The 23506-nt window shown below is 35.1% G+C and overlaps 1 protein-coding gene across 1 annotated transcript; it reads right to left on the reverse strand.

Moving 5' to 3' along the window:
* Nucleotides 1-3022: 3022 nt before the first annotated feature.
* Nucleotides 3023-6991, reverse strand: LOC149553571 (acid phosphatase 1-like). Its single transcript, XM_089789924.1, has 3 exons — nucleotides 6372-6991; nucleotides 4156-4365; nucleotides 3023-3460 (listed from the first exon to the last, which is right to left on the reverse strand). The coding sequence occupies exons 1-3, from the start codon at nucleotides 6761-6763 to the stop codon at nucleotides 3283-3285; spliced, it is 780 nt and encodes a 259-aa protein (XP_089646050.1). The 5' UTR covers nucleotides 6764-6991; the 3' UTR covers nucleotides 3023-3282.
* Between the last annotated feature and the right edge of the window lie 16515 nt (nucleotides 6992-23506).

Here is a 23506-nt window from a genome sequence, read left to right on the forward strand (position 1 = left end):
ATAGTCATGTGGTTGCACAATACACATTTAAATCAAGATCAACTTTCCATTTCTGTAATAAAGAACTAAATTCCTGGTCATTCCCTTACTGTGACAACTTTTTGTGATTTTATAGTAAGTTTTTGTAAATCAACAAGTTTATTACATTTCAAGAATTTTTCTAACCATTTTCTACTATAAGGGATAAATCTGAGAAGAAGAATATTATTGAATAAACATTGAAGAATAAATTCAAAGAAGAAGCCAATAAATCCCTAGGTGCACCCGCCTTGGCCCTATAGAGCCTAAAGAGTAGAAAGCCCTTGTGTACTTTGTTGAAGTTGGTCCAGATCTGAGATGATTTCTGCTAAATATGGGAATTAGCTAATCCTTAGGCTTTTATTCATCTTCTGCATCCTGGTACTGGTTGTTAGAACCTATAGTTTTAAAACACCAACAAACTAATCTCTCAATGTCGGATATAACCACTCAACTTATAATACACAAGAGGTAATTAAGCCCTTGTCATGAATCCTGAGGGGAATTTTGAATATTTTGCCAACAATCTCCCCCTCGGTGTTACCTAAGGGTCTGAGGATTCGAACATGTAACCAATCTTGATATAACGTGTTCTAGAGTGGGGTTGTTGTTGCATCGAAAGATCGATATGCCAATGCCCGATACAACCACTCAACTTATAGTACACAAGAGATAGTTAAGCCCTTGTCACAAATCTAGAGGAGAGCATTGAACATTTTTCCAAGTTGGTAATTTTTTTTACTAGCAATGGTATCTTAACATCTACATGTACTAGTTACTAGTAACATTACCATAAGGCCAACAACAATCAAATATGGGATGCCTAGAATCTTATATTAGTGTATGCTATGTGTAACAGAAACTATTATGCTTGTTATCTTACAATTATAAGACAATGTGCTAATATTAAATGGTGCACTTTATGATAATTTATGATATGCAAGAACATCTTATGGCAATTGTCATAAAACTATAAATGTGATAAAAATGTTATTTTTAAATTTTTAAGATGGAATTCCAATAGTGGGGGGTATGGTTTATACCATGGTTTTTTGGAACCTGGTTTTGACCGTTTGATATTTTGGGCCTTTACAAGTCTAGATATTATTAAGGGCTTGATATGGAGACATTATGGGTTTAATTTTGTACATAAGAGCTATTGGATTGAAAGTTAAAGAGGAGAAGTAAAAATTGTATGTGATCTTAATTTCATGAAGATAAAACAAACATAGACCTCTCTCCTGGGGTGGATCTTTTTACTGAAAATGATTCCTCCATGCAAATCTTATGTTGTGGGATGATCTTCTTGTATTGCTAATTTATGTTTTCTTATTGCTGCTATCTTATGGTGAAGTTATATTCATTACCATGATGTTTTGTGCTATTCAAAGGTTTATTAAGCATGTTAAAGTGATGGTTTTTGGCATTAAACAAAGAAGACGAACAACCCCACATTTTTCAATATTAAGACAACTAGCTTTTAGATTTGCATGTAGAATCACATATTTTCATTTTGTACAATCTAATTTCATAATTTTTTTAGTTAGATTAGAGATTGTATAAATTTCTAACAATTATAGCAATTTTCTCAATATTTGGTATTAGAGCAGGCAAAAAGTCTACAACGCAATGGTAACTTGCAAGCCTCTCATGTGGGAGGTCTTGGGTTTGGGTTTGAATCTACCTTCGCTTAACATATAATAATAATTAATTCCAACAAATAATAATAATTAATCTAGGCTACAGTTGTTAACCGATATATAGTATTAGAGCTTCAAGGGATGCCATAATTTGCGTTGTTTACATGTACATATATGTGTGAGTTGCATGTACTTGTATGTTTCTCATATGTGTTTGCAAATCAATGCATGTAAATTTCCTTGGTGTTTTAAGGTTCTAGGCATTTTTCTAGTTTGATTTCTTAGCTTGACGAGCTTGTGGGAATTAGTAAGGTCTTGTAAAATAATGGTGGCTTGCAAAGTAAATATTTGTATGTCAATGCATGTGAATTTCCTTGATGTTTAAGGTTCTCAGTATTCCTCCATTTTGATCTATTAGCTTGCCAGGCTTGTGGCAATTAGTAAGGTCTTGTAAACTATTGGTGGCTTGTAAAGTAAATGTTTGCATGTCAATGCATTTGAATTTCCTTGGTGTTTAAAGTTCTAGGTATTCCTCCACTTTGATTTCTTAGCATGACAAGCTTGTGGGAATTAGTAAGGTCTTGTAAACTATTGGCAACCTGTAAAACAAATGTTTGCATGTCAATGCGTGTGAATTTCCTTAGTGTTTAAGGTTCTAGGTATTCCTTCATTTTTATTTCTTAGCTTGACGAGCTTGTGGGAATTAGTAAGGTCATGTAAACTATTGGTGGCTTGCAAAGTATATGTTTGCATGTCAATGCATGTGAATTTCTTTGGTGTTTAAGGTTCTACATATTCCTCCTTTTTGATAACTGAGCTTGACAAGTTTGTGGGAGTTAGTAAGGACTTGTAAACTATTTGTAGCTTGTGAATCACAATATTAGTTTTGTGTGTTACCATTATGAGATTAGAAGACACAACACCTCAAATAGATATTGTTAATAAGAATATTGTTGAGATCTTGACAATTAGGGAGGATCTTGTGGTTCATGGAGTTAATTGGTTCCTCCAAATTTTAACACACAATTGCTCAAATAATGCACATCCTTTGCTATCAACCATATCAACAAGATTTGTCAATCTTGACTTCTCTCTAGACAACCTTTCACATTCTGAATTATGAACCCTCGATCTTCAAAAGATCTTCCCATTTTTTACCTTATACAAAAATGTCTCTTGAACATTAAAGAAAGATGACAATATTTCAAATTTTATTTGTAATACAATTCATCAATTTGTTAAAAAAATTAAAATTAATATATTTAATTATCCAATATCTATCAAAATACCTACATAATTATATTTAAAAAATGTATACTTGTACATCATGTTATTATATACTTTAAAGAAAATTAATATAAAAATTAAAAAATACTAAAATTATCACTTTACAAAACAATCTAAAACGTTCTGAACTTTGAATTACTCTCAAGAGGGACAAAATGGGCAGAGAATGAGTGATTGAAGCTGCCCACAGGACAAAGATTATCAGGCTCTCATGTAAATCATACCCATACATTGGAATCCAATCTCTCAAATGTATGGATTTTTAAGAAACTCCATTGACCAAGAACTATTGTAGCTCCAACCAAGATCCAACGGTTATAATTCAAGAAAGATAACTTTATGCAGTGTAATACATGGAATTGGGAAGTTTGAAGGTTCGAATCCCAGCGTCACTCCCGAGAATGTCACTCCACTGATCACCAACATTGCCCACTATTTCATATCCTTCCTTTGCCAGTTGCTTCCTCTTCTCAGATTTTAAGGCCGCATTTGTCTTAGAGTTGTCCCCTGCCCCTCTGATATAAGAAAATTCAATGTGTTTTTTAAGTTTTCATGATCTATAGAATCAATCTAGATCTTGTTTCTGAATTTAACTGTGTTATTTTTTATAAATTTTGAAAAGAAAAGAAAAAATCAATCAATTATAATGAATTTTATATTTAAACAAATAGATTATACTATCAAATTTTATATTTAAACAAATAGGTTACAGTGATAGTGTAGGGTGCTATCAAAATCTTTCTTTTAGATTTGGTTAATTTTTTTTGTTTGCCAATATTTCAGATCAACTTCTATTATCTATCAAATTCTATGATTTATCATCAGGCCAGATAGTTAGAAAAGAACATTGATTGATATTAGAAATCATTTTTCTTCTCTAACTATCCGTCCGGATGATGGATCACACCATATGATCTGTGATATTCACAACAAAAAAATACATAATCAAATCTAAAAGCAAAATCTTGATATTATTATAAATTTAGTTAAATTTGAATGAATGGTACTATCAAATTATTTTTGCATTAATTGTTTCCAATCACTCTCTGTGGTCCAGCATCAGAATAAGAAAAAGAGAGCATCAGAAAAATGTGAATGATGGTGATTTGAAACATTGATGCAGAAAAAATTGCACAATCAAATTTAAAAGCATAAAATTTGATAGTTTCATATGAATTGTAGATATCTTCGGTAGATCGAAATCATATACCTCATAATTAAGCGAGTCCACCCAGTGAAGCCAGACCTCACCAGATTCTCAGCAGTTGCAGTCCTCAACTGCTCTCCCCTCCCTGTGATGATGAATATTTTGACACCCTTCATCTTAAGCTTGTTGTAAAGAGGCAGAACTGCTTCCGTTGCAGGTGCTTTCGCTTCTCCCATCCACTTCTCTATTGATGCTCTATCAGTAACCTCACCTCTGCAAATAAGCAAACAATGGATTTTTTTAATCAACATGTCAAATCACAGTCCAAATATCTAACATTCAAATCACAGTCAAGTTTCTTAATTGAGAAAGGAGAATCTGGGTATGAAATATAAGAAATTTGATGAAATTGGAATGATAACTAATATTTACAGATAATTTTTTCTAACTTCGTAAGTTTTTCTGCCCGCCTTTAGGATCACTCACTTCTTTTCAATAATAGATTGTCAAGTGTGATTGGAAACATCAATAGAAAAACTTGTATTTTTGGATCTAAAAGAAATCTTAGATATAACTCCATGAATTATGAAAAATTCATATGCACTATCTTCAAATAATTACAAAAGATAATAAGCGAAAAAACTAATATAATGAATGAATAAGAACAGCATTTTGTAAAGGGTTTCAAATGCTTTTGAAAGTTTATTTTGTCTTTGATCAAATATTTGAAATCAAAATAAAAAAGTTGAAAAAATAAGTAATTGTGAAAAATATTCTGTAACAATTGAAAACAAGAGAAGTGAAGACACTTATTTCCATTCTTTCTATAACACTGCTACTGCTGGAAAGCAGAAAGAAATGAAAGAAATGCACAAATCAGCTCTTCACTTATTTCCATTCTTTCTACTGCTGAAAACAGAAATCAATGAAAGAAATGGACAAATCAGCAAAGAATATTCATTGGAAGACAAGATATATGAATAAGTATGTGATAGGTCTAGCTGGACAAACAGACGCCTTAGAATGACATATAATCAATGCCTTCAAAAAAATTTAACTACTTTCATCTACAACTTTGATCTTGAAAGTATGTGTAGAAAGCATGAAAATGCAACGCATTCAACACCTTCAAATTCTTTACCTATTTTTATCCAAAACTTTGATCTTCAAAGTCTGTGTAGAAAGAAGAGTCTCATCAACATCAAAGTATGAAATATAATCAAAGTCTTTAAAGTTCAATATATATTGTTCAAAACTACAATCTTGAAAGGAAATGTATAAAGCAGAGCATCATCAACATCCAAGAATGAAATGTAATCAGTGCGTCCAATTTTTAATCTATTTTTACCTAAAACTATGACCTTCAAAGTAAGAAAGTGTAGAGAAGAATATCACCAACATCAAAGAATAAAATATAATCAGCACCATCAATTATATATGCCCAGAATTATGATCTTGTAAGTGAGCAAATGTAGAGAAAAGAGTATAAGCAACATCAAAGAATGAAATATAATCAACGCAACCTATTTTTATCCAAATCAAAGTATGAAATTCAATCAACACCTTCAATTTTAAATTTCCTTACCTAAGAGAATACTCAAATTATGATCTTGGAAGTGTGTGAGTGCAGAGAAAAGAGTATCAGCAATGTCAAAGAATGAAATGTAATCAATGCAATCTATTTCTACCCAAGACAATAATCTTGGAAGTAAGAAAGACTAGAAAGGTGTATCATCAACACCAAAGAATGAAATTCAATCAATGCCTTCAGTTTGAAATTTCCTTACCCAAAACTATAATCTTGGAAGTGAGTGAGTGTAGAGAAAGGAGTATCAGCAATGTCAAAGAATGAAATGAAATCAATGCAATCCATTTTACCCAAAACTATAATCTTGGAAATAAGAAAGATTAGAAAAAGAGCACCATCAGCATCAAAGAATGAAATTCAATGAACACCTTCAATTTGAAATTTTACCCAAGAGATAATTTCCTAATCCAAAACTATGATCCTGGAAGTGAGTGAGTAAAAAACAGAATGTAGCAACATCAAAAATAAAATGTAATCAATGTAATCTATTTTTACCCAAAACTATAATCTTAAACATAAGAAAGACTTTAAAAAAAGGAGTATCATCAGCATCAAAGTATGAAATTTAATCAATGCCTTCAATTTGACCCAAATCTATAATCTTAAACATAAGAAAGACTTTAAAAAAAAGAGTATCATCAGCATCAAAGTATGAAATTTAATCAATGCCTTCAATTTGGAATTTCCTTACCCAAAACTATGATCTTGGAAGTAAGGAAGTGTAGAGAGCAGAGTATCATCAACATCAAAGATCCAGGCTTCCTTTCCATGGCCAGCAAGATCAATGAGAGTGAGATACAAGAGGGCCTGTTCAACCACTCTTTCTTGATCAACCTTGTATTGTTTAGATGTCATGTAGTGCTCTACGTAATACACACACTCCCCTGGAACCACTTCAAAATCTCTAATGTTATTGAGCTCCACATTCATCCTCCAACTCTCACAGTAGTTCTTCAGGCTGTATTGCAGCTTCCCATTAGTGGATCTGCTTTGCAGTATGGGATTTATTATACTCCATTTGTCCCAACTGCTTCCCACGGGGACCAATGCAAGCACTACAAGTACCACTAAACTCTTCTCCATTTCAAATGCTTCTCTGAATAATTACACTAGTTTGTACTGGATTTGTTCATGTTGGTTGTGTGTTTATAGCGTTTTAGAGAGGGAGAAATTGGTAAAAATGTAGCCGATTTGACGGGATATGGATGAAGGCAATCCCAGGAATAAATACCCCCTAAGTGCTCGCCATGGTTTCTGGATTAAATGGACTATCATGCTCCTAGTTTTTCTTAGCTTGTTTAACCTTTTTTCTATTCAGATAGCTTGATGACGAGATTCTTGCACTGATCAAATTGGGCAATCATTAAATTTTACTATTCTTTGGTAACCAAGAAAGAAATGAAAATCTAATGTGGGGAGTCTCCTTGAACGGCTCAATAACATTTTGGAATACTAGCATAGTACTGCTAAAATTTAGAATCTCATTCGGCCACTTGGGACATAATAGAGAGTGTTAATTGTAATGGTGAAAATTGCTAATTGTAATGGTCCTATTGTTAATAGATGTCTAGTTTGTTGGCAAAGCTGAACGGTTTATATAAGTCTACAGTGGATTGAGTTTTGCCGAATAAAATATTTACACCACGATGAATTAGTCGTTGAATAAAAAAAATCATAAACTATATATCTTTCCTATTTTCTCTTTATTATTAGTCCTTGTCTTATATATATGATGAAGACACAACCACAATCAGAATGAATGCTACAGGGAAAAAGGGGAATATTATTATCAGTAAAATATGCTTTTACATTCAGTACATGTAAGCAGACCCAAAGACATGCCCTATGGGCTTACAATGGTCAAATCTTGGAGAAAAAAATCCCCCTCACAGTACCCTCTCTCAAACTCCACCAAGAACTGCCTTTACAATGTTAGAAATGGTCTTAAATAAACCCCAATTAGGTTTAGGGTTAGGAATACATTTTAAAATATGGCATTTGGCATCCACCACCAAAACAGAAGGTTCTAGAAATCACGTTAGAAGCCACTGTAAAATTAGAAGAATCTAGAAATAGTAGTCCAACTTTCGAAAGGCATAACTATTGATCTTGGACTCCAATCAGCAAACCGTTTACACTTTCAAAAAGCTCTTGAAGCGCTCTATAGCCTTATGGATGAGTTTTTCTCATTCCCCATTTTTTGGGCCCATACAAAGTTGTTTAGTGTCTCAAATCTAACTCGGAAGTGCTCTTAGGAGGTCTCAATGCAACTTAAAACTTCAATAACTTTCAAACCGTAAAGCCTTTTGACCTGATTCTTTTTTTGGAATGTTTTAAATTACAAATATAATCATCTCTCCAACTTACACCCTCTAACTCATCATAATTATGGCTTAGTTACAAAATAACTCATTTTCTACATTGACACATATTCCAAGGTGTTCAAAAACTCTAACCCAGAAAACAAATAGTGGAACTATGAGAGTTGGAATCTTTATTTGACCCAAATGGATATCCATAAATGAAAACACTTTAAATATAAACTAACACTAAGCATATTTTTGAGTGATACAGGATTGCCCTTACACCACTGGATGCTCCTACATCAGACACCCAAGGTAGATTGAAAAGTAACCCTGTCACTTTATAACTGGTAGAGGGAAGCCCGAATGGGCAACCTCCACTGTGGATATCCAAGTTGAGTCTTCTATTGTTCATCCTTTCCACTTCACCAGGTATTCTTCATACTACCTGTTTCTGGTACTCCGGCCCACACGACTATCTAGAATGTCTTCAATCTCTTCCTTCACTGAAGTAGGGATTGGACATGGCTTCAACATCAACACCTCATCTTCTCTATCATCATGATATTCTATTAAATCTGCAATATTGAAGATAGGAGAAATGTGAATCCCATCTGGCAACTCCACCTCATATGCATTTCTTGAGTCATGTTTCTTCAAAATTTTGTAGAGACCAAATTTCTTCATCTTCAACTTGTTGTAGGTACCCACTGGAAATTGTTCCTTCCTCAAGTATACGATAACTAGATCCCCTACTTGAAACTCTTTATGTCTCCTCTTTTGATCTGCCCTAGCCTTATACTATTGGTTCATCTTGGTAATATGAGCATGTACCTCCTCATGTAGATTTTTGACATGTTCAACAAATTCTTCTGCCTTAGCACTTCTCCTCCCCTTGCTCCATCTTTCTCAGCTCTAGTGTAGTCCTTGGACCACTCCCATACACAATTTGGAATGATGATCTACCAGTACTACTGTTTATAGAATTATTGTAAGCAAATTCTATTTGTGGTAGAATCAAATCCCATCCCTTGGGCTTATCTCCCACTAAACACCTCAGCAAATTTTTCAAACTTCTATTTACTACTTTTGTTTGCCCGTCAGTCTGTGGATGATGTGTAGAACTGAACTTCAATTTCGTCCTCAACTTCTTCCACAAAGTCCTCTAGAAAGACCCCACAAATTTAGTATCTTTGTTAGAAACAATACTCTTTAGAAGACCATGTAGTCTCACCACTTCTCTGAAAAATAAATCTGCAATATGTATTGCATCATGAGTCTTGTGGCATGGAATGAAATGTGTTATCTTGGAGAACCTATCAACCACCACAAATACTAAGTCATTAACCCTTTGTGTCATTGGCAATCCAAGAACAAAATCCATACTTATGTCCTCCCAAGGCTTCAATGGAACAGACAATGGCTACTAGAGTCCAGTATTGTGACTAAATCCTTTGGTTGCTTGACATACTTGACAATGCTACACAAACTTCACATCCTGTGACAATTGAAGCCAAAAATAATGTTCTTTAATAATGGCAATAGTCTTATCCCAACCAAAGTGTCCTGCCATTCCCCTACTGTGTTTCTCCTTGATCAAGTTCTCCCTCATAGAACTCCTTGGAATACATAATTGGCTGCCCTTGAACAACATACCATCCTAAATCAAATAATCTAACCACCTGGTCCTATCTAGAGTAGTAGGTTCTTTACAAGTCTTCCATGCTTTAGCAAAATCAGGATCCTCAAGGTATAGATTCTTGAGTTTATCAAACCCAACCACTTCAACATGCATTATTGTTAGCAACAAATGTCTCCTACTCAATGCATATGCTACCCTATTAGACCTTCCACTTCTATGTTTCAATACAAATGTATAGCTTTGCATGAACTCTACCCATTTCAAATGTCTCTGACTCAACTTACCATGGTTATTTAAGTACTGCAATGCCTACTGATCAGTATACAAGAAAAATTCTTTTGGCAATAAATAATGCCTCCATTTCTTGAAGGCTTGAACTATTTCATAGAACTCCTAATCATAAAAAAAAATACTTCTTCTTTGCATCATTTAGTTTTTCACTAAAGTAGGCAATAGGCTTACCTTCTTGGCTCAATACAGCCCCAATAGCAATGCCACTAGCATCACAATCCACCTAGAAAATTTTATCAAAATTAGGAAGTTCCAAAATAGGTTGCTCTATCACTTTCTTCTTCAACAATTCAAAATTCCTTGTAGATCATGTAGTCCACTTGAACTCTTTTCTATCCCCTCTCATTGTTTCAATTAGGGGTGCACATATGTTGCTGAAATTTCCAATGAACCTCCTATAAAAACTAACCAAACCATGGAATGACCTCACCTCAGTAGCAGACCTTGGAGTAGGCCATTCCAGGATGGCCTTTACCTTCTCTAGATCCATTTTGAGACCCTCGGCTAATACAACAAACCCCTAATAGACTAACTCTCTTTTGACAAAGATACACTTCTTTAAATTAATCAACAATTTCTCTTCCCTCAACCTTTCAAGGACACTACAAATGTGCAATAAATGTTCATCCAAAGACTTGCTAAAAATTAAAATATCATCCAGATAAACAATAACAATTTTTTCCAATAATTTCTTTAGTACCTCATTCATAAGCCGCATAAGGTGCTTGGCACATTGGTCAGTTCAAAGGGCATGACTAACCACTCATATAGACCCTACTTGGTCTTGAATGCAATCTTCCACTCATCTCCCTCTCGTATCCATATCCGGTGATAGCCACTCTTGAGATCTATCTTTGTAAAGTACTGAGCCCCACTCAAATAGTCCATAAGATCATCCATTCTTGGCAAAGGAAATTGATATTTGATGGTTATTCTATTTATAGCCCACGAGTCTATACACATTCTCCGCTCTCCATCCTTCTTTGGTGCCAGCACTGCAAGTATTGCACATGGACTCAGGCTCTCTTGAATCAAACCTTTCCTCAATAGCTCTTGAAATTGTCTATTTAGCTCCTCAGTTTCAATAGGAGTCGTCCTATGAGTAGCCTTGTTAGGCAAACTAGCTCCAGGGATTAAATCTATTTGATGACTGATTCGTCTTTCTGGTGGCAACCCTTTGGGAACATTATCAGAGATGACATCTCCATACTCACTTAATAGGCCTGAAACTTCAAGTGGAATTTCACTACTACCTTCCTTATCTTTTCTAAGAATCAAAGCATAGCACATGCATTGATGTTTCTTGCCATCCAAAAAATTTCTTCCATCAACAAGACATACCCTAGCACTACTACATACCTTTTCACCTTCCTTTATCAAAGGCTTTAGTTTGTGGAAAAATCTATCCTTGGTTAGAGAGTATGTATTTGCATGAAAATTATGTACAACATGCCTATCAAACTGCCACAGTCTTTCCAACAATAAATGGCACACATCCATTAGAATGATGTCACAGATAACCTCATCATGGTAACTCCCAATCTTGAACTTCACCAAACATTGTTCATTAACCAGGACCTTATGATCATCCTTCACCCAAGAAATTTGATAGGGTTGGGGGTGTTTCTCCCTCTTGAGCTTTAGCTTTGAAACCATCTCTTCTGACACCAAGTTATCAGTGTTTCCACCATCAATAATCACATCACAACATTTACCCTCACACTTACACATGGTATGAAACAAACTCCTCCTTTGTCTAGATTCAGTCTCACCACTTAGTAAGACCCTTTCATTTACTAGAACCTCTCCTCTTTCAGCATCCTTTGAATGTGAAGATTGTGCATCCTCATCCACATGAGCAACCCTTGCTTGTCCATCAGCTCTCCTATCTATCCTTCCTTGACGTTGAGGGCATTCAATGGCATGATGACCTTCTTCATTGCAATAAAAATAGGTACCACGGAAGCCTCCTCTTATGGAACCTTGTCCACGTCCTCTACCTCTTCCTCTCTGATCTCCAAAGTTTTGATCATGGGAGCAGTTGAAAACCTCATTCCTCTGGTTTTAGCTAGTACCCACATCTTTATTTTTCCTTTGGTTCTTATTTCAACCTCCAAATGACCTGCTACCACTCCTTCCTCCTTGACCGCGCCCTCTTTGCCTTCCATCAAACCTTTTGTTTAGCTTTTCCTCAACTCGCAGGAAAAACTGGTATGCTTGTTCGATGCTAGTCATTCTAACCATACTTAACTCCTCCTGAATGCTAGGTCTTAACTGACGCAGTTCTATACAATCACACAGCGGAAACACAAGAACAAGAAGCAACAATGCAAGATCTGATACCAAATCACAATAATATATTCATAAAATATAACTAATTCCATGCAATGTGCCAGGCTGTAAGGCCTTCCCGATTATGGCCAAATACAAAGCAAGTAATAGTTCTGCAAGATCCCTCAAGATCCAATCCGAAACCCTAGCTAGTCCAGATCCACACTCTGGTAGAAACCTCCAAGGAAGATCTCAACTTGTGCTCACAAGCCCACCAAGCAATCTCCTTGTTTTCCAAGCCGTAGCTACTAGCCCTTCTCAAAATTCGCTCTTCCAAGCTCCTCTACCTCTCCTTCATAGATGAATAATGCCTAAAGATTTTCCCACAACTCCTACTTATACCAATCTAAGCCACAGGTCGGCCCAGAACACAAATTAAATACAAATACATAAATTAAATGCCAAAGTTGGCCTCCTACAACAATTAAATTCCCAAAATTGATGTCTTGGTAAAATAGCAATATCTCCTAGCTCCAGATGAATTATAACTTGAGCTTTGAACTGTAGTTACAAATCTAGGCCTTCTTCAATCCTTGAAATTTTCATCCTCTAACTCATTTTGGAAAATTAGATAAATGACTTGAAACAGGCACCAAATTTCTAGACCATGCCAAGCAGCAAAAGACCATGCCGAGTAACCAAGACCATGCCAAGCAACCAAGACCATACCAAGCTCCCAAGACCATGCCAAGCTCCTAGACCATGTCGAGCAAACATAGACCATGTTGAGCTCCCAAGACCATGCCGAGCTCCCAAACCATGCCGAGCTCCATAGACCATGCTGAGCTCCCATACCATGCTGAGCTCCCAATGTATGTCGAGAACTAGTACAAATACCCTCCAAAGAAACTATTGAGCCTCCTCCAATGAAATCCAAGATGCTCCTACATCAGATTCCCTAGGTAAATAGAAAAGTGTGTCCCACACTTTAATGCCCAAAGAAAGAGCAACAACCAACTTCATTTTCACCAAAGGCTTCCACTCCAACAGGGATAAGAAAACCAATCTGCACATCATCCACATCCACATCATTCTGTCAAACACTAGAATCTCATCCAACCAATCGTCATGCTTACTCCTAGGAACAAACTGAACATAATGCTTCAACATCAAATCCTCATCGAAAACAACAACTAGTGAATCCACACTAGCAGCAATGAACTCCATATTAGCCACAAAATCCACATCAGTAGCAACATGAAGATCTCCATCAACACATGCCAAACTCTCAACACCAACCATCTCATTGCTTACAACAAGATGCTCTGTAACACACAACTCACCACCAATAGCAACTAGATCATCCATGACCAAGTGCTCTACAATTTCCATGTCAGACTCATCCAACTGATCATGAAAACCAATGTCCATCCCAACATCAACAAGGTTAGGAATATCTTCAGCAACAACTTCCAATTGTTCTGCAGGTTTTGTATCAGACTCCACAAACTAATTAACAAAACCAAACTCTGCCACCTTGACCTTCTTAGCTTAATCAGCCAATCTAGCATCCAACTGAGAAAACATCTTAGAAAAATTCCTCTCCACTATATCATGGATTTTTGCAATCATCTCAAGGTCCAATCCTCTTAGAGCGATCTCCCAAGATCTTCAAAAACCCTCTGCAACAAATCCTTCCCACGCTCCTTTTGACAACCTTGAATTGTTTGCAAGTCATATCGCAACCTACCACCTTGCATGAACAATTAGGAACCACATCACAAGTCTAGGACCACGGATTTTCAATCCAAAAATTATCTATGATCATGCCTCAAAAAGATTATTCATCCATCTTTTGCATCCATCGACCCATCTGTAAGCCCTCTGCAATTGCAAGCCAGAACCACAATCTGCCACCTCACAACCAAGAGATCTAGGACTCCAGAAAGAAAATCCACCACCAAATCAAGATCAACTCAGATCTACTTCTCCAACCCAAGTCCTGGTGCAAACTGCCTCAACTTCGGCGATCTGTCCACACACTCAGGAATGACTGTGCTCTGATACCATCTGACGCAATGCTATACAACCACACAACATAAACACAAGAACAAGAAGCAACAATGCAAGATCTGATACCAAATCACAATAATATATTCATAAAATATAACTGATTACATGCAATGTGTTGGGCTATAAGGCCTTCCCAGTTATGGCCAAATACAAAGCAAGTAATAGTTCTGCAAGATCCCTCAAGATCCAATCCCAAACCCTAGCTAGTCTAGATCCACACTCTGGTAGAAACCTCCAAGGAAGATCTCAACTTGTGCTCGCAAGCCCACCAAGCAATCTCCTTGTTTTCCAAGCCACAGCTACTAGCCCTTCTCAAAATTCGCTCTTCCAAGCTCCTCTACCTCTCCTTCATAGATGAATAATGCCTAAATACTTTCCCACAACTCCTACTTATACCAATCTAAGCCATAGGTTGGCCCAAAACACAAATTAAATACAAATACATAAATTAAATGCCAAAGTTGGCCTCCTACAATAATTAAATTCCCAAAATCGATGTCTTGGTAAAATAGTGATATCTCCTAGCTCCAGATGAATTAGAACTTGAGCTTCGAATTGTAGTTACAAATCTAGCCCTTTTCAATCCCTGAAATTTTCATCCTCTAACTCATTGTGGAAAATTAGATACACAACTTGCAACAGGCACCAAATTTCTAGACCATGCCGAGTAGCAAAACACCATGCCGAGTAACCAAGACCGTGCCGAGCAACCAAGACCATACCAAGCTCCCAAGACCATGCTGAGCTCCTAAACCATGTCGAGCAATCATAGACCATGTGGAGCTCCATAGACCATGCTAAGCTCCCATACCATGCTGAGCTCCCAATGTATGCCGAGAACTAGTGCAAATACCCTCCAAAGAAACTACTGAGCCTCCTCCCATGAAATTCAAGATGCTCATGCATCATTAACCCACTAAGGTAACAAGAAACCTTCTCCTTGTTTACTTCTACATGCCCTACCCTTATAAGAACTTGATAAAATTCCTCTGTATATTCCTTGACAAATTTTCCTACTTGCTTTAACCTTTACATTTTCTTGAACAAATCAAGCTCATAATCAATAAGAATGAATTTCTTCTTTAGTTTGTCCACCATGAGATCCCATCTTGTGATTTTGTCCTTTCCTCTTCTATTTCTTTCTAGTTGAATCTCTTGCCACTAGATTTTGGCATGGCCTTCATAAACTTAACCCTAACTGGGTCACCAATATCCTCATACTCAAAATATTCCTCTAGTTCATTAATCTAGTCGATCAACTCATCTGGGTTTAGACTTCCTGAAAACATACCCACATCAATTTTAGGTCTTTTTCCAAGCTTAGCAATGGCCCTAAAAGGCCTCTCCTCTACCTAGTTTAGGACTTATCTATCTCCTTCCCCTTTTGGCCCAATATTTCCTTCTTCTTCATTTCCTTCCTCACTTTCATCACCTACGACAACATTCATCCCTCTACGGATCTCCTCCTACAATGCTTAGACTTGTCTTTGGAGGGCTCTAACCTCAGGAGTAATAACTCTAGCCCTTCCACCATGCTCCCTTCATTGAGGCATCTTATTGTCTCAAACCCACAACCACATAGTCCTGGTGCAAACCACCTCACAGTCAATGCTCTATCTACACACTCAGGACAACCTGCTCTGATACCACTTGATGAAGACACAAACCAGAACCAAAATGAATGCAATAGGGAAAAAGGGGAATATTATTATCAGTAAAATATGCTTCTACATTCAGTACATGTAAGAAGACCCAAAGACATGCCCTATGGGCTTAAAATGGTCAGATCCTAGAGAAAAAAATCCCCCTCACAGTACCCTCTCTCAAACTCCACCAAGAACTGTCTTTACAATGCCAGAAATATTCTTAAATAAACCCCAGTTGGGTTTAGGGTTAGGAATACATTCTAGAATATGTCATTTGGCATTCATCGCCAGAACAGAAGGTTCTAGAAATCATGTTAGAAGTCGGCATAAAATTAGAAGAATCCAGAAATGGTAGTCCAACTTCTTGGAGGCATAACTTTTGATTCGGGACTCCGATTGGCGAACCGTTCACATTTTCAAAAAGCTCTTGAAGTGCTCTATAGCCTCGTGGATGACCTTTTCTTGCCTCCCATTTTTTGGTCCTATACGAGGTTTTTTAGTGCCTCAAATCTGACTCGAAAGTGCTCTTAGGAGGTCTCCAGGCAACTTAAAATTGCAATAACTTTCAAACTGTAAAGCCTTTTGACCTTATTCTTTTTTGGAATATTTTTAATTACAAATATAATCATCCGTCCAACTTACACCATCTAAATCATCATAATGATGGCTTGATAACAAAATAACCTATTTTATGCATTGACATGTATCCCAAGGTACTCAAAAACTCTAACCCAGAAAACTGATAGTGGAACTATGAGAGTTGGAATCTTTATTTGACCCAAACAGATATCCAAAAATGAAAACACTTTAAATAGAAACTAACACTAAGCATATTTTTGGGTGATACAAGATTGTCCTTACACTACTGGATGCTCCTACATCAATATAAGGCAGGGAACTAATTTTCCCAATAGCCCCCACCTTTAAATTTGTAACAAACTAAGTCATGTTCCAAATTTTTGTAAGGTCTAATTTTAAAAATCAATAATCATATATTAATTCTAATTTTCTGATTGGTCAGTCCATAATTTTCTCGGGTTTATTATGATTTTCGTAGATGGAAAATCTGGAAATTAGAAGGTAGTGCTAACAAAGTTTCCAGAGCCCTCTTTTCTCCAATACGTTTGTGGATGTTTCTAATTTATGTGGTCAATCCCATGGACAATAAAATGATGTTTTGACAAAGGATTTTAGGGACTAAGGATGTTGCACTTCAGATCTCCCAACAGGCTGCTCACATTCAATATTTGGCAAACCGCTTTGGGAACACGTTGCTTCAAAACCATGTTGTAATCAAAATATTTGGCTTTCTATTGACATGGATCTTTCCATTGACATTTTCATTCTGAAGGATTATGCAAAGAGACACTATTCAAGAAAATGTGCCTAAAGCAATTTCTTATTTTTTCTCCAAATGTTTCAGATGTACTCATTACGAATTCATTGCTTTAACAAAGGAATGAAAAAACCCCAATTGTGAGCGACATTTTCAACAAAGAGGAAATAGTTTTCTTGTCTTACTCTGTAATTAAGCTTCATTCAAAATATGCATGTCTGTCGTCCTAGTTCATATAAGTTTTTTGGAATATTTTTGCATCAATGTTTATTTACAGGGTATTTTTAGAGATCACATTCACCCAAATTTTAGGGTTTTAACTATGGATGGTAGCTTTTATCTGAAAATGTAATATAATATAATAGAAATATTGAATGGAAAAAGAGGGGTAAAATTTTATTAAGACAGAAAGAAATACAACAAGGATCTCTATCCTAAGCAACAAGTTCATCAAATTCTTGCACCAGTTCAAAGGGAAGTTGCCCTATATCCATAATATTCCAACCCAGAGCATGACTAGAAGCCCATTTGGTTAAACAATCAATAGCTCTGTTCCATTCATGAGGAATATAAGTAAACCTAATGAACTCAAAAGAGGTACAGAAGAGAATAATCTGATTAACAACAGTGGCTAGCTGCCAACTAATGTCCTCAAGCTCCTGCGAGGAAAGCAAGTTCACTACCACTTGGGAATCAGACTCAGATAATCTTGCTTCCATCCCCGCAAGCAACATTGTTCCACAACATATAAAATAGCCTGAGCCTCCATGAGATTGTTAGTGTAATCACCCTTATGTACTGAGAAAAAGAATTTAACGTCACCATAACTGCAACGAGCCACTCCCCCAATACTAGCAGGGCCTAGATTCCCTCGGGAAGAACCATCACTATTAATTTTTAGAACTCCATGGGGAGGAGGAGTCCAATGTGCATACCAATTCACCCAACCTTTCCTCTGATGTCAAGGCTTCTTGGACATAGTTGGAAACCTTTGTGCTACAACCCCATCCTGAAGATGAAAATTGAGGTGAGTGTTGAATCAGATATTCTATCTTTCAAAGGCCTCTTCTGATTATGCCCCTTAGCTCATGGGTGAGCAGGGGTAAATCCATCCTTATCTTGCATTTGAGACTTTCCCTTTCTTGTAGCATCTTGTTGATTCTTCCCCTTGGTAATATTATCCATCTGAGGTTGTTGTTTCCCTATAGTATCTGCCAAACCATCAACATTGCCAGTCGTAGAACCATCCACTCCTTTGGAAGTCAAGTAATGGGGACACTGACACTGTAAATGACCATACTCATGACAAATCTGACATCGAAAAGGGAGGGATTCATAATCTAACTGCTGCACCCAGGAAGAAGCCCCAAGGAAAATTTCCAAAGAATCTGGTAATGGGCTATTCAAATTAATTTCAACACAAATTCTAGCATAAGAAATAACCTTTTTATCAAGGGATTGATGCACAATAGTAGTCAACTTTCTTAAAAAAGAAGCAATTTTTCAGAGGATGTCTTCTCGCCAGAATTCCAAGGGAAGGCAAGGCAAGAAAACCCAAACTAGCACTGTTGAAGGGAGATCCTCAACAAAATTAAATCCTGAATGCCAAGGTTTGACAAATAACCCCACATGGTTGTAGAAATAAGGGCCTCCTTGAAAAACACGATCACGATCAGACATGCAAGAGAATACAACAAAAAAAAAGCTATTCCTTGCCGGCATGATCTCCATATCGCCTTCCACTTGCCATAAGCGGTGGATTCATGCCTCAAGAGTAGATAAGGAAATTTGGATTCCAATAAATTTTCATATCAAATCATGCTTGGTCCAATATTCAATGTCCTCCATTACAGCGACTAGAGGAATAACTAGAACAGGGTGATCATGGCTACATGGAAAACAACCATTAACTTTTTTCAACTTAAAGCTCTCCCTTGAATAAAATGATTCAGATCTCATTACATGCACAGTTGGAGAAGAATCATATGTCCTCACCAACACAAAAGAAATCTTAGGCCCTGCCATGCAAAAAATAAAAAACCCCAATCCAAAATTGTTTGTAAAAGTTTCCAAAAACCAAAACCCACACAAACTTTGTCCAGCAGCCATCAATCCAAAAAAAATAGGAAACAATATCAATAAAGGGAAAAAAACAACAGGTTAGGGATTGTGCCCTAGCCTAGACGGCAGCCACCACTTCTCATTGCTCTCTTCTCTCCTCACATCTAAAAATAGAAGACTAAATGATTCATTCCAAGCAGAAGCAATTTGATGGGATGCTCAATCATCCCTTCGTGTTCTTTTGAACAATCTGACCATGGATCGATTCTTTTAATAATGAAATTAATTTAAAAATAAATTTATAATGTTGATTATGTATATTTATTTTATAAGAATAGATTTATATATTGAATGATAAATTTATTATACTATTATAGTTTTCTTTATTTCTTATCAATTTTAAGATAAACTTATAATATTTTAATTTGTATAGATAAACTTATAATATTGATTATATAAACTTATTTCTTTTATAAAATATTATTTATTGGAAGATAAATCTATAATATGACTACGTAAAAATGAATCGACATTTCAAATCAACTTAAAGATGAATTTATATTTTTAAATTAAATTAATAATATTAACTAAATAAATTTATTTATTCATGTTGATTTAATTTAAACTATTTAAACTATCCTTCTTTTTATCTGATTTCACTACAAATTTCAAAATTTTAAAAAATTGACTATATAAGTTTGTATCTTTAAACATATTTACTTATTTAAAGATATATTTATAATATTAATTAAATAAATAAATTTATTCATGTTAAGTTAATTTAAACAAAATTAACTATCCTTCTTCTTATCTAATTTCACTACAAAATTCAAATTTTAAATTAAGAATATTTTTTTTCAACATTATAGATAGTTCCATTTTTTCAAAAGGTAGGCTTCTCAAAAGCTCTTGTTGTAAAATATATTTTCTATTCATGCATCATTGTCCATTGTTGCATTGTGAAAGCATCCTTGGTAGTGGCTTCTAGACTTTCTAATGTCCAAATTCTTTTTTGTTTTTCATTTACAATTCTAAGATTAGTTTTTAGTAGTGCATTTTAGACTTGCAAATTAATAATTCTCATTTTACATTTTTTACAAGTTTGATTTTTCATAGAATTTACTAATTTAATTATGTTCTTTTATATTAGAATACAAGAAAAGTATTTATTTATGAAGAGCTAGTTGTATCTGTGTGGTTCCTTGAAAGAAAATTGCATGGAAATTCAAGTAATAAAATAGACTTCCTGCATTACATTATGTTGAACCTAAGGAATTAAAACTCCCATCCTTCTCTTTTGATTCATTAGAAAATCAAATGTTGCTAGATTTCTATCAATTGTTGTGAAGGTTCTATACTTACCTCTTATGACCATCATAACTCAATCCATTTTTATTGACCATATCATGGAAGTGTCTGAAATTTAAACATGTATCATTCAATGCCACCTACTACTCCAATTTGAGTAAATTTAGATTTTTGTAATTTTTCATATAATCCAAATATTATCACCCTTTGGAAACTACCAACTTAACATGAACAATCTTGATGAAATCTAAAATTAGCAACTAACTATATGAATACTTCTTGCAATACCACAACCAAAAACCTTGATCTCCACTTTTTTTGTTTTATTTCACTTATTGCTAACCTAAGTAGACAATATTTTTATGAAGATCATATATGTATCTTGAAAAATATAATTGTAGTGTGGGAAGGTATGGAAAGAGACCATCACTCCCAATGTGTTATTTTTATCAAAATTGAATTTTCTCATGCTCATAATCACATTTAATAATTATTGATTTAGCCATGCTCTTGTGTTCATATCCAAAATCTAAATGCTATTTGTGGATGCTTTGGTTTGTCTCGTGAATAACAGTTGGCAATCCTCTTCTTTTGGTTTCTTTATATTCATCCACCAAGGATTCCCTTTTGTTCCAACTCTCTATAGTTGTCAATGTTGTTACCTAATAAAAAGTCAAATGTAGTTTTATTCCCAATACTAATATCTAGCTTGTTAATGGATATTTTATAAATGACCCCTTTCTCATTATCTTGAAAGAACAAGTAATTGTAATCAAATCTTCTAGTGATTACAAAGTTATTAATTTCCTTTACTTCCATCACGCATTGGAAAAAGACTCTATATGATTCTTGTCCACTCTTGCCCAAGCCTCTTTTATTGGACTAATTTTGCTAGAAATAGATTGGCCACATGGAGATATTTAGGTTTTGGGGCATTCATTTACATTTTTCTTCATCTTCAACTTTATGGCACTTTGGTCTAATTAATGGTAAAATTTAATTACAACATTTGGATTGTTATACATGTTTCCCTTGCAATGAAGTTCTAAATTTTCTCCAAAGTACTTGTTATCATTTTTGTACTATTCTTGTTCTTTAGATCCTTCAAAAATATCGTATTATATGTTAGACTATTGAAAGATCTCCTTGGGTCTCTTTTGATTAAGGAGAAGGTTTATCTTGAGCTGTCTAAGAAATTTGATGCTTTCCACATAATTTGGGTGGTCTTGTCCTTATTGACATTCAAAGAAATGAATTAACCATTTCTTATGGAGCAACGAGATCTACAAAATCTTCTTAGGCATTGTGTTACTTTAGAACTCTTTATGATATACAATCTTGGAAAGGTCTGGGCCTTCACTTTATTCGCATCATCAAAATCTAAATAAATTATGAAAAGTTTATGGAAGGAGTGGTAAGCCATTAAGTCTTGGCTCATTGGAACGAGGGTGAACTCAAAACTAGGATTTTTGTCTTCTAGCAATCTTTGGTTGTCTTTTCTAATTACTTGCTCGAACAAACCTATTTCTATAGTTCCCTTGGTTGATTCCTTGGAGCTTTTCAAATGAGGGTTTTCTTATATCTTAGACCCTTTCTTGAGAGCCACTAAGAGCTAGCCATCTTGAAATAATTTTAGGCTAAATATAGACTTGTTAAATAGGGTTAAAACCCTTTCAAATTGAAGTTTGTGGAGTTTATTCATGTAAAAATTATCATAAGGTTAGGAATTGGTGTGTCATCTTGATGGAAGGATTATAAGTGGTATCTAGATAACTATTTTTGGAATTGCAATTTTTTCAAAAGATATTGTGGTATTCTCCCCATCCACCTATGGTTGTAAAACATAATGTTGTGCAAAAACCTTAATACACGACCACTCAATAATAGTGGAAGTTTCAAATGGTTTTGTTTACCAATTTTGGGGTTTAATTGGCTCAAATTGTTTGGTATATTCTATATCAAGGTGTTACCATCGAATGTTGACTAGGTCATTTTAATTTTTGCAAATGCCTTATCTTTTTTGTAGATATTTAGAAACTCTTACTCGTGTCTACTATTTTTTCTCATAGACTTAAGCTATGTGGAATCCGACATATAATTTTTTCAAGTATTTTCAACCAAACCTTTTCTCCAAGAACATGATATTTGTAAGAGATTAGATTAAGATGTGTTCAAGATTTGCCCAAATTTGGCATACTTTTGAAGAGAAAGTTATATTCAAAACACCAACATATATGAATGTTGCTTTATTTTTAGAATCTGTTATAGATTATCACTTTTCCATGCACACTAAAGCCATTACATGCTCTAATGTGATGTTATTGATTCATGTTTAGGCCAATAAAGTTATTTTGGAGCTTTTCCACTTGTAGACTCTAATGATGCATTAGGTTAATGCTCAATATATTGTTGGTCATGTGTTGTCTTCCCTTATCACTAGGGACACCTCTTGTTTAGGTGGATACATACTACTAGGGTCATGGTCATAGTCTTTGATTTACATATTTCTCTCATGTGTTCGTCAACATGTCATGAATGGACTCCAAATCACGTGGCCAATCTTTTTCTTAGTGTGATGGTGGCATCTCTAATTATCACATCAAAAACAATTTTCTTGACTAGATCTTGTTGTCTCCCCTATTTAAAGCAACTTTTATTTATTTAATAGAATATAAGACAGAGGATACCATAACATTATGAAGCATATTCTTGATTACCTAAGCCCTGTTTGACAATCCCCTTAATTGCGATTCATCTCTCCCTCCTATTGACCGAGATATAATTCTATATATCTATGAACTTTTAAATTAATTATTGTAAGTGTGCTCTCGTTCGACCCATCCTTAAAGTGAACATAAAAACATGTAAATCTATACCACTCACTCTTGAACAAAA

This window comes from Cupressus sempervirens, chromosome 6, assembly GCF_028749045.1.
Source record: "Cupressus sempervirens isolate cs-2001-9-10 chromosome 6, ASM2874904v1, whole genome shotgun sequence".
Classification (NCBI taxonomy): Eukaryota; Viridiplantae; Streptophyta; class Pinopsida; order Cupressales; family Cupressaceae; genus Cupressus; species Cupressus sempervirens.

Excerpts from the sequence above, each read along its gene's own strand:
- LOC149553571 (XM_089789924.1), bottom strand. The coding sequence starts at position 6,763 with ATGGAGAAGAGTTTAGTGGTACTTGTAGTGCTTGCATTGGTCCCCGTG. Across the intron at positions 4,366-6,371 it reads TTCCAAGATCATAGTTTTGG|AGGTGAGGTTACTGATAGAG; the intron begins GTAAGGAAATTC and ends GCTTATTTGCAG. Across the intron at positions 3,461-4,155 it reads TGGACTCGCTTAATTATGAG|AGGGGCAGGGGACAACTCTA; the intron begins GTATATGATTTC and ends TTCTTATATCAG.